Source organism: Lutra lutra, chromosome 1, assembly GCF_902655055.1.
Source record: "Lutra lutra chromosome 1, mLutLut1.2, whole genome shotgun sequence".
NCBI lineage: Eukaryota > Metazoa > Chordata > Mammalia > Carnivora > Mustelidae > Lutra > Lutra lutra.
In genome coordinates, this window is record NC_062278.1 from 150,675,054 (window position 1) to 150,687,547 (window position 12,494).

Sequence of the window (12,494 nt, forward strand, 5' to 3'; positions counted from 1 at the left end):
CGGCCTCGGCGCGCTTGGGCGGGGGCTGCCGAGAACGCAGTGGCCTCGGCACGGGATCCCGAGGTGTCCGCAGGGCCGGGAGTGTCAGCGGGGACCCAGGGAAGGGTGGGGTCGTTACCAAAGGTTCTGCCCGTCCTCTTCGTCGCCCGCTGCGGCGCCGCCGTTGCCCGACGTTAGCTCGTTAGCCAAGGGGCCCCCAGTGTAAGTCGAGGCTAATCCCGGCGGAGAGGAACCGAAGGACCCGACTCGCCCCACAGCCGCCATCTTGGTCGGGAATCACACCACTCCCGGCAAAGCTGAATGAGGGAAGCGGCGGCGGCGGCGGTGGCGGCGGCGGCGGGAACCCGGATATGGAGCATTTGGCACACGGGAGCGGGGCGGGGCCTGCGGGGGCGGAGCCGCGGGCTCTGCGGGGACTGACCGAACGAGGGAGGACGCACCGCGCGTGCGCTGCAGTCTGTCGAACGCGCGTAAGGAATGCGCGTGCGCGGGCTGCTCCGCGGGTAGTTGGGCTACTTCCCGGCTTATACAGGACTCAGCGTGCAGAGGATCCTTCTGCCGCCCCATCCGCAACCCTGGGCTGCAGCAGAGCGGTTTGGGGTGTGTCAGGTGAACAGTGCTCCCTCCCACTCTTCAGGTCTACAAACACCGCAGCTAGCGTGGAATTCCTGCGCTGTCATTGCCACCCCATTTAGGCTGAGCGGCGGTCACCCGCCTATACCGGCACTTCCCCTGCGCCAAGAGAGAAATGGGCCGCCCCGCCGCCAAAGAGGCTTTGTGCAGCCGGAGTCCAGAATGTAACCTGGGTCCTGGAGTTCTGGGCTCTCTACTTTGCCTTCTCATGTGGTGCCGTGTTCCTCAGTCTAGGCCCCACATCTGAAGCAGGTTCCCCCGGCCACTAAGAGCTGCGTGACAGAAAAAGGATTGACGGGGCGCTTTAATAAGAGCCTCGATGTTTTCGAGTGAGATGCCCCGCGTGAGATTTGACAAGACCCGCTAGGTGAGTCATCCATACGGCCAGTCAACAGACGTTTTATTCAGCACTTATTATGGCAGGCACAGTTGGCACTGGGCATACACAGATGGCAAAGAACCTAAAGTAGCCCTAAAATAACTCCCCTTCTGTCAAAACTTGATGGTGTGGCCCTTTGTACATCATTGCTGTCATATTTGAAGATCACTTGCTAATATGTGATCTGATCGTTGTTGTTAGGCGAGTGAGAAAATCCACAGCTAAAGACTGTCTTAGTTACAGGTTTAACAGTGCTGTTAGTAGCCTAGGGTTTTGGAGGCAAATCTGAGTTGAGATTCAACTCTATCAGCAACCATAGGCCATTTTCTTCACCTCTCCCGAGTCTCAGTGTTCTTATTTGTAAGATGGGGATAAAAGGACCTAGAATTTTTATGGAGATAAAATGGGATGATTCATGTAAAATGGCTTAGAACAGTGACTGACAAATCTTGAATGCTTGATACATGTTTATTTTTAATGACTAATGTTTTCCTTTATGGTTCAAACCATTTACATCTCACCAACCCCTGGAGCTGATAGGCCTAATGAATTCCTGCAGTTAAAACTCTTCATTTTTTGTTTTTGTTTAATATGATTAAGAAAGGAACCAGAATCCAGTCTTGGGATCCCAGGCTTTCTATGGTGACAAGCAGGACAAGGACTTTTGGGGGAACCTGAGTGTTTTCAGTCACTGATGTAAAGGAGAGCTGTTTACTGCACTGGGCCCCTGGGAGAGTTGGTTCACTCTCTGTACTTTACTCCCTCAGTCATCTTTTGTTGTCAGGTCATCGTTTCCCCCAATTTTGTTGTAACAGAGTTGTTAGTTCTGTATCATATTTACTTAACCTGGGAAGTATTAACTTTATAATGGTTTCAGGCTTCTAATGCTCCATGACTTCTAGATGCCCAACTACCCACTTATACCGAGGTCAAAGTTGTATTCTGTGTAGTTTTATAATATTCCTATCCAGTGTTGTTCCATTAAGATGGCTAATAAGAGTGGTCATTTATGAGTACCTCGTATACTCCAGGCACATGTGTTATGGTTTTCTTTTTTTTTTTTTTTAAAGATTTTATTTATTTATTTGACAGAGAGAGCTCACAAGCAGGCAGAGAGGCAGGTAGAGAGAGAGGAGGAAGCAGGCTCCCTGCTGAGCAGAGAGCCCGATGCGGGGCTTGATCCCAGGACCCTGAGATCATGACCTGAGCCGAAGGCAGCGGCTTAACCCACTGAGCCACCCAGGCGCCCCTGTGTTATGGTTTTCAATCCTCATACTTTGTAAAGAATTGGCAAAATTAAGTAATTTACCCCACAGGTAGGAGATAGATAAATTGCTATTTTGACTTTCTAACCTGTCAAATGGCCTATGTCAAATTACAGAAATCTCTACATAACAAACATAGGGAAACTTTGTAGTATAAGGAAGTCTATAAAAGGGAAGAATCCAGCAGTCCCTTGGGATTTTTGTTAAATAAGTGCTATTTACAATTGAGTTATTTCCTATACTATGATTACTTTTCTTTCTTCCCCAACTTTTTCTTACATCCAAAATTAATACTTCTCTTGGTTTTTCATTTGCTTAGATTTCTAGGCCCTTAACTGTAATTCAGTCTTGAATTCTCGTCCTAGTTGTTTAAAACTTCTCATTAGGTATTTGGACAACTTCATCTTAAACACATTTTTAAGAACTTTCTAAACTGCTTCAATTTGAATTGGTTGTTCTGTGTACCTAATACAGAGCTGTCATCATGGGATCTTCTCTCATCATTGTTGTGGGGGAATTCCTTTGCCTCATTCTCTTCTCTTCTCTTATAGGAGAACTTCCCTCCAAGAGTTTGGTGAGGAAAGATGTATGGATACATTTTTGGAGATATCCAGCCAGGGTCTGCCAGGGAAAAAATGGCATTCTTGAGGTGGTGCTAGATGAAAGCTCAACAAAGGAACTATTTACAAAGATGTGGACAGTATTGAGATGCGGCTAGGAGGAGCAGGAAGATTTAGGCTTGAAGGAGAAAGAGGAAGAGTGTTTACTAGAATCCAGAGAGAGCTGCAGTTATAGGAAAGAATTTCTCAATAATGTCTGTGACTTCAGTAAAGAAACACAGCACTGACTTCTCTCTTTCTGGCCCCTCATATCTTGCCAGTTGGCCATGTTGGCCAAACCCAACCAGAAGCTGGAGGACAAGAGAATTCAAGTGAAGCAATACATGCAGGTCTATGTCCCAGAACACAAAGAAGGATAGAGAAGGGTGGAAGGTGGATCTGGAGGGACAAACGAATGATATCCAGCACACCTTGTATGTTTGAAAATGCATTTAGTCTATACTCACTTAATGATAGTTTGAATTAGTATAGAATTCTTTTGTTGCAAATTACCTTCCCTTAGGTTTTTAAAGGCCTTGACGCCTTGTCTGCTAGATTCTAATATTGCCACTGAGAAGTTCAAAGACATTCTGATTCCTAATCTTTTGTTATATGTTCTTCTTTTCCACTCTTTGGAGGCCTCTAGAACTTCCACAGATTTGCTCTAACACATTCACTCCAATTTCCACTGTCTATACTCTCATACCAATTTTATTCCCAATTATCACAGAATAATAATCTATACTTCTAAAGTAAAGCATTCTCTCCACTTACACACTAGATTCCATCCTTCTCCTCAACTCTAGGATATTGCTCCAACAATTCTCCCCACCTTTCTTTATATAATCATTTATTGATTTCCACTGGATCATTTCCATTAACATACCAACATGCTGGTCTCTCATTAAAAAAAAAAGGAAAGTGGGGCACCTGGGTGGCTCAGTGGTTAAGCCTCTGCCTTCGGCTCAGGTCATGATCCCAGGATCCTGGGATCGAGCCCCACATCGGGCTCTCTGCTCAGTGGGGAGCCTGCTTCCTCCTCTCTCTCTGCCTGCCTCTCTGCCTACTTGTGATCTCTGTCAAATAAATAAATAAAATCTTAAAAAAAAAAAACTCTTCGACATGGCAGCTAGAGGAATCCTTTAAAAATATAAGCCAGGTCAATACTTAGGGGCACCTGGGTGGCTCAGTCAGTTAAGCAACTGCCTGGGATCGAGCCCCGCACTGGGCTCCCTGCTCAGCAGGGAATCTGCTTCTCTCTCTCCCTCTGCCCTTCCCCACCCTGTGCTCGTGCTCTCTCTCAAATAAATAAAATCTTAAAAAATGTATTTATGTATGTATACATATGCACACATACCCATATATGCACATATATATAATCCAGATTTTGCCACTCCTCTACTCAAAATCCTGTAGTGACTTCTTATTTTAATTAGAGTAGAAGCCAATGTCCTTACAATGATCCATAAAGCTGACCCCGACTTCCTCTTTAAACTTTTTTGCTCCATTCCCTCCATCGATTTCTCACATCTTAGCCAGTGTGGCTAACACGGGCCCCACTGCTGTTCCTTAAACTGTTTATCCCTTTGCTTTAGCTGTTTCCTCTGCCTTGAAGGATTTAAGGAGCCGCCCAGTCCAGTATCTTCCCCCAGACAGCCACTTGGCTCACTCCCACTCCTCCTACAAGTCTTTGCTCAGATCTCAGCTTCTCCGTGAGGTCTGTCCTGACTTACCCATGTAACATAACAACTTGAACCTTCATGCCTACGATTTCAGATTCTTCTTACCTTGCTTGCCTTTCTGTTTACCATATAACACTACCTTCTAGGATAGTATAATATTTGCTTATTATTATCTCCTAACATAGTATCAAAATTACTTATTTATCAGAACTGTAAGGACTTCATTAATGAACCATAAGCGCATTGTGCCTACAATATAGGACACAATCAGTAAAGAGTTGTTGAAAGTATGAATAAATGAACAGATTTACTCCTTGTCACCAGGGTTCTAAAATTTCAGGATGATGATGATGTATATGTGTGATATGTGTGTGTGTGAAGAGGGTAAAAAAAATTCTTCACTCCAATACTTGAAAGCAGGACCTCTCTTTTGCAATATTTTAATCATTTTTTGATACAACTCTTAAAATGTATTACACATTCCCTTGCTTTAACGGGTTATGTGAGTACAGATTTGCCTTTTCTTGGAGGCTCTGGACTTCATTAAATTCATCAATAACAGTACTCTGTATTTGTATGAGGAAGTGCTTCAATCTTTTTTTTTTTTTTTTTTTTTTTGGCTGGGTACAGTATACTTTATTGATGGTACATGACAAGGTAGGGCTCCCCAAGCCCCTCCCCTTCTTTAGGGGGTCTGGGATGGAAATAGTGGAGGTTGGGAGATTCTCAGTGTTTTGGGGGGTAAGTTAGGGCAGGGATTCCCCAGCAGCTGAGGGCCTCTCTCTTCCTCTTGCTCTGGCTGGGGCTGGTGGTTCAGGGGGCTCTTACTCCTTGGAGGCCATGTGGACCATAAGGTCCACCACCCGGTTGCTGTAGCCAAATTCATTGTCATACCAGGAAATGAGCTTGACAAAGTGGTCATTGAGAGCAATGCCAGCCCCAGCATCGAAGGTAGAGGAGTGGGTGTCACTGTTGAAGTCGCAGGAGACAACCTGGTCCTCAGTGTACCCCAGGATGCCCTTAAGGGGGCCCTCTGATGCCTGCTTCACCACCTTATTGATGTCATCATATTTGGCAGCTTTCTCCAGGCGGCAGGTCAGATCCACAACAGACACGTTGGGGGTGGGGACACGGAAGGCCATGCCAGTGAGCTTCCCATTCAGCTCAGGGATGACCTTGCCTACAGCCTTGGCCGCACCAGTGGAAGCTGGGATGATGTTCTGGGCAGCCCCTCGGCCGTCACGCCATAGCTTCCCAGAGGGGCCGTCCACAGTCTTCAAGGGTGGCAGTGATGGCATGGACGGTGGTCATGAGTCCCTCCACAATGCCGAAGTTGTCATGGATGACCTTGGCCAGAGGAGCCAAGCAGTTGGTGGTACAGGAGGCATTGCTGACAATCTTGAGGGAGTTGTCATACTTCTCATGGTTCACACCCATCACGAACATGGGGGCGTCAACAGAAGGAGCGGAGATGACCCTCTTGGCCCCGCCCTTCAAGTGAGCCCCAGCCTTCTCCATGGTGGTGAAGACCCCAGTGGACTCCACAACATACTCAGCACCAGCATCGCCCCATTTGATGTTGGCGGGATCTCGCTCCTGGAAGATGGAGATGGACTTCCCATTGATGACAAGCTTCCCGTTCTCAGCCTTGACTGTGCCGTGGAATTTACCGTGGGTAGAATCATACTGGAACATGTAGACCATGTAGTTGAGATCAATGAAAGGGTCATTGATGGCGACAATATCCACTTTACCAGAGTTAAAAGTAGCCCTGGTGACCAGGCGCCCAATACGGCCAAATCCGTTCACTCCGACCTTCACCATCGTGTCTCCGGCACGCGGCTGGCACTGCACCTGAAGATGCGGCTGTCTGTCGAACGGGGAAGAGCAGAGAGCGAGGAAGTGCTTCAATCTTACTGGGAATTCCCTGAGGTGTACCACAGATGTCTTTAGTCTGATTTCTAATTCAGCTGAGCCCTGGGGCCTGGAAGTGGGAAATGGAACACGAGCCAGAAGAGAGACAGCTCCTTCTTTCTCCATCTTTCTGTCTCCTGGGAGCTACATGCCTCTCTTCTCTCTGTCGACTGTCATCTGCTCACTCATCAACTTCTTAAAGGCCACGGTTGGATATTCTTCATTTTAAGAAAAGGGGTCGTTTGGCAGGCCCAAGAGCTCTGAAGAAAACCAGTTTGGGAAGGGAGCCTTCTGTGGGCTGAGGTGAGACAATACAGGCCACTTCCTCTTTTTGTTGGGGATGCCTTCCTCTGTTTTTGAGAACTGGAACAAGGCAGCTACCCCTTGAGCTGCTTCCTGTTGTACTAACTCCCACAGGCTGCCTCCAACAGATTTTCAAATAAGACCTGCTTCACCCACTGTGCCAAATCCTGGCAATCACAGTTGATATAAATGCCATCTGAAAAGCCAAAATAAAAAAAAAAAGGAGAGAGAGAAAGAAAGAAAAGGAAAAAAGGAAAAATAATTAAGCAAGGTGAGTGGACCCTTGAAGTTTGACTCTGTGAGCAACTTGAATAATAAAATAGTGTTGGAAAGAACTTCAGTGATTAAATAGTCCCCACACACTACTCAATATATGTTTTTTGTTGTTGTTGTTGTTGTTTGTTTTTTGGTTGGCTCTCTCTCTCTCTTTTTTTCTTTTGGTAATAGAATGGTAGTGTTAGAATTGGCAGATTCCTTGCTTACTAACTCTGCCAGCAGCTGATCCAGGAGTTCAATTACAGGGAAAACAGATGCCCAGTGTTGCTTATTTTTGCTGTCCTTCAAGTCATATTTATCTCATTCTAAGTACCTACATAGAATGAATGAAATAAAGGCTATCTAATTCATTTTTCAGTTACCAGTCCCTTGAATTACAGACCTAACCTCTCTCCTACTACTTACCTAGGCTTTTTATCAGGTCAGCCCTCACAGAACTTCCTATCTTAAACAAAGAAGGAGTGGGGCAAATAAATACTCAACAGGAGGAATAGACTTTCTTGGTGTTTTTGTTTTTCCTTCATAGAAAACACTAGGAAGAGAATCTCTTCTATTTCTAGGTCTAAAAAGATTTTTTCTTCATTTGCTTAGAAATGTATCATTGAAAAAGAATACCTCCTGAATATTTTTAAAATTCCAGGATAGGATAATAGTTAGAATTACCTTCTCATTTCAGAATCAGCTCCTAACCACAATATCTGTATCCATTCCTGGAAAATGGGTGATGAATGAAGGGGGAACAGCATATAAATCATGTTCACCGATAGTGCAATGCACAGGGAAAATAACAAGATTTATCTTTTAGGCTATAAGACTGTTTCTTCTTCATCTAAGTGTTGTAATTATGTGCTTATACATTTTAAAATATAGAATAGATAGGATTTTTAGAATGTTTAGCTGTCATTGTTGTTTTAATCTGTTCTTTACCACTGAGAAGACAAAAGAAAGGTTCACTGATTATATTTAAAGAGCTGTTAAGCCCAGACCTTTTTTTTTTTTTTTAAAGATTTTATTTATTTATTTGACAGAGAGAGATCACAAGTAGACAGAGAGGCAGGCAGAGAGAGAGGGAAGCAGGCTCCCCGCTGAGCAGAGAACCCGATGCGGGACTCGATCCCAGTACCCTGAGATCATGACCTGAGCCGAAGGCAGCGGCTTAACCCACTGAGCCACCCAGGCGCCCCTCACTGATTATATTTAGTTGGATATTTATTACATAGATTTTTGGAGAATCTCATTTCCTTGTAATTCTCTGAAGTTCAAGTCCATTACCTTTTTTTTTTTCTTTAAAGATTTTATTTATTTGAGAGAGAGAGAGAGAACACTAGCAGGGGTGAGGCACAGGGCAAGGGAGAAGCAGATTCCCTGCTAAGCAGGAAGCCCTACGTGGGGATCTATCCCAGGACCCTGGTATCATTAACTGACTGAGCCACCTAGGTGCCCCCAAAGTCCATACCTTTTTTCAAAAAAATAGTGATTTTAATTTCACTTACTTCTTAGATTTCCAGTGTTACTCTGCCACTCTCTTTCCTAAAAAAGAAGATAACTATTAACTGATTTTATAGATCAAGATCTGCAAATATTAGGTCACAAAGGTCATTAAGTTTTTCTGCTTTGGGTGCTCTACATGAGGCAAAATGGAAAAAAATATGAAATTCCCTGGTATTTTTAGAAATGCGCTATCTTTTGTAACTACAGGTGATATCATATTCATAACAACTTAGTCTGCTTTCATCTAGAGCTACTTATGGTCTCATTGCCTTTACTAAAAGTAAGCCTAGAATTATAACCCATTATATTGTGCACCAACAAAAGCGTTATATATGTCTTTTTTCCCCACATGGCAGAGGATGAAAGAATTGCTCAGTGGGAGATTTCTTTTCAGCAAAACAAATCAGTTATTTGACAGTATATAAGATCGAAGAGTTGTTTACCTGAAGATGTTGAAGGAGAGTCTATGATCCTAAACTTTTTACCAGTAGAAAACATAGAGTTGCCTAGTAATGTAAAAGTGAAATCGGGAAGCAGAATGTCCTTCTGATCCTTTCTCAGTAAATATCATTCAACTTCATCTTAAGTTTCAGTTCATCCATTGGTAGATGAGCAATAACCAGATAACCCACTGAAATTTACACCTTGATGTGTGTGTGTGTGTGTATGCGCACAAATATATATATTTTTCATATACTAGCTCTAGTCTAAGAAGTGTATTAACCATATGATCTCACAATACCCTATTGAGTCTGACATTTTGGACTCTATCCATACCATCAAACCTAAGTAGTAGATTAAACAATGTCAATTATAAATGGAGTGATATAGACAGCTAATTTGCATCATTTAGATGAAATAAAACATTTGGACTCAGTGTTTGGAGTGAGGCAGATGGAGTAATGGGTCACAGTCAAGGCTCCAGAATCTGACCAACCTGAGTTCACATCTCGAACCTGCCTCTTCCTGTGTGACCTTGAAGTTGTTTAAACTTTGAAGCCTCAGTTTGCTCAACTCTAATATAATTGTCATGAAGAGTAAACACAATCTCACATACAGTGAGGACTCCATAAATGTTCGTGGGAATATTTACTCTTATTTGAGATATAAGGTGTTTTATAGAACAGAGTTTTTCTGTTCAAATGGTTTAAATGTTCCCTAATTCCCCAGGAACCTTGTTAAAATGCAGATTCTGGTTTAATAAGCTCAGGGTGGGGCCCATGAGCCTGCATCTCTAACAAGCTTCCAGGTTGGTATCCTTATTGCTGTATCACAAACCAAGGGTATGCAGGAAAAAGAACACAGGTTTTGGATTTATCCATCCATGGACTGGAATCCTGGCTCCACACATGGTAGCAATATGACCTTGGAAAGGTCAAGCTTCCTTATTTCTGAGATGGAAAGAATAATATTTCTAATTAAATCAGTTTTCATTTAAATACAAAATGATGTATTCACACAATACGCAAGATATTGTAGGTGCTTCACAAATCTAAATTCAGTTCATATGAAATGCTTTAGTGGTCCCTCTAGTATGGGAGACCGATAGTTTCCCTCCTGAAAGAGCTGAAAATTCCAAATGTCTTTGAAAACTTAATTAAAATTCTATTATTATGAAATCAACATTGACATTGTTTTAAAGCTTGTCATTACATTGCAAGCAAGTCAATTCATACCAGATGTTGTGGGAACAGATTGGGAAAATGCCCTAGGCAAGTAGTGGGCCTAAAGTCACAGTAGATAGAATTTCTGCAAGTGTAGGTAACTGAGAAAAGAACCTAGCTCATGAAGCATTGCATCTTACTAGTATGACTTTTATTTTTCTTAAGTATGGAAAATTAAAAACATATATCACAACAGAGAGGTTTAATGAACCCCACATACACATTACTAAGCTTCAATAGTTACCAGCACATGGCCAGTCTTTTAGTTTGACTCTTACCCTCTTTCTCCATCTCTGAGTTATTTTAAAGCAAATCCAAAATACTGCATTATGACATCCATAAATATTTCAACATATATCTTTAAAATTCTATTTTTGGGGGGCACCTGGGTGGCTCAACTGGTTAAGCCACTGCCTTTGGCTCAGGTCATGATCCCAGAGAGTCCTGGGATGGAGTCCCATATTGGGCTTCCTCTGCTCTGCAAGGAGCCTGCTTCTCCCTCTCCCTCTGCCTGCCACTCCCCCTGCTTGTGCGCTCTCTCTCTTTCTTTGTCTGTCAAATAAATAAATAAAATCTAAAAAAAAAAAAAGATGGATTTATTTGAGGGGTAGAGGGGCAGAGGGAGAGGAAGAGAATTTCAAGCAGACTATCTGCTTATGGCAGAGCCCAGTTCAGGGCTGGAGCTCATGATCCTGAGATCATGACCTGAACCAAAATCAAGATCATGACCTCAACCAACTGAGCCACCCAGGCGCCCCTCAATATATATCTTTAAAAATAAGGATCCTGGGGCGCCTGGGTGGCTCAGTGGGTTAAAGCCTCTGCTTTCGGCTCAGGTCATGATTTCAGGGTCCTGGGACAGAGCTCTGCATTGGGCTCTCTGCTCAGTAGGGAGCCGGCTTCTCCCTCTCTCTCTGCCTGCCTCTCTGCCTACTTGTGATCTCTGTCTGTCAAATAAATAAATAAAATCTTTAAAAATAAAAAAATAAAAATAAAAATAAGGATCCTTTTTCTTAAAAAGAAAACCCCTATAATACCATTATAATTACTTCAAACAAAAATGCAACTATTGAATTTACATTTAAATTGACATAAAATTTTTACTATAGGCAATAAGAAATACGTGTTAAAGCGAATTCAGAATAGCCCAACATTTAAGAACAAAGTAAATACACTTATTCCCTAACAAACAAAAGAGGCAGAAAAATAATTGTCTCATCTACAGGACTGATCTTCTTAGCATCCCTGCTCTCAGGGCTCCCTCTGGGTCCTAAATGGTCTGCCAATTCTAGGTGTGGATTTCTGCTCCACATTGTCCTCTGTATCCTGAGGCTTCCCCACTTAATTCTTTCTAGCTGAGGAGAGAGTGACTGCTTCTCACTTTAGCCAGGAGCGGGGCACTCCTGACAAGCTGATCTGAGGTCTAGGCTCTCACAGAAAATGTTAGAGCTGGAAGAGATTTCACAGTTCAGCCATTAGATAAGAACACTGACAGGAGTGTTAAAGGACTAAACCTTGCAAAATTCAGGTGAATTATTGTACATCTAATCTGATCTTTCTGTGATGATAAAATTTCCGTTAAGGGGTTTGATCTATATTTTACAACATTTGGTTAGTCCCTCTGATTTCCTGCTAAGGTCCAAAATTTCTTTTTTGGTTTGGACATTCAAAAATATACATGATTAGAGTAAAAGTTATTAAAGAAGATGTAAGGCTTTTCAGTGTTATCTCACTGAAGTCTTCCTTGAACTCATGAAATTTCCATTTAATTTCTAATTATATTTCAAGTATATATATATCAAAAATATATTGACATTAATATGCATTCATAATATACACATTATATAAAATTAATGAATGACATCACAGAAAGTTTCCCCTCTTAGAATTTTCTTTTATTGAATATATTTGACGTATAACATAGATCCTCTTAGAATTTTTAAAAGAAAGCCCACTCTACTGGCATACTTTTCCAATCCTTTCTTCATTAGAGTTAGTCTTTGTCTTAAAAATAGGTGAACTTCATTCTCATGCAGATGTCTTCATACAGTCAATTGTTTTGTGTGTTTTAAATTTTTACATGAATTATAAACTACATGTACATTTTGCAAATTGCTTTTTTCACTCAATATTATATTTCCAAGATTGAACCATGTAGATATATAGATGGGTTTCGAATTGTTCGTTTTAATTGCCATATAGAATATGAATAAGCCACAGTTTATTAATTAACTAATTAATTAATTAATTCACCAACATTAATTCCATGAATGGATGAATGAATGAAT

General features: G+C 42.3%; 1 protein-coding gene and 1 pseudogene across 1 annotated transcript in view; both read right to left on the reverse strand.

Annotated features, from left to right (window-relative positions):
• Nucleotides 1-376, reverse strand: part of DYNC1LI1 (dynein cytoplasmic 1 light intermediate chain 1) — a 40,366-nt gene extending 39,990 nt beyond the window's left edge. Inside the window, exon 1 of the mRNA XM_047739102.1 lies at nucleotides 119-376. Within this exon, the coding sequence (XP_047595058.1) occupies nucleotides 119-264 (146 nt within the window). The 5' untranslated portion in view covers nucleotides 265-376. The remainder of the gene's footprint in view (nucleotides 1-118) is intronic.
• Nucleotides 377-5,246: 4,870 nt separating this feature from the next.
• Nucleotides 5,247-6,438, reverse strand: LOC125105544 (glyceraldehyde-3-phosphate dehydrogenase-like; annotated as a pseudogene).
• Nucleotides 6,439-12,494: the final 6,056 nt, after the last annotated feature.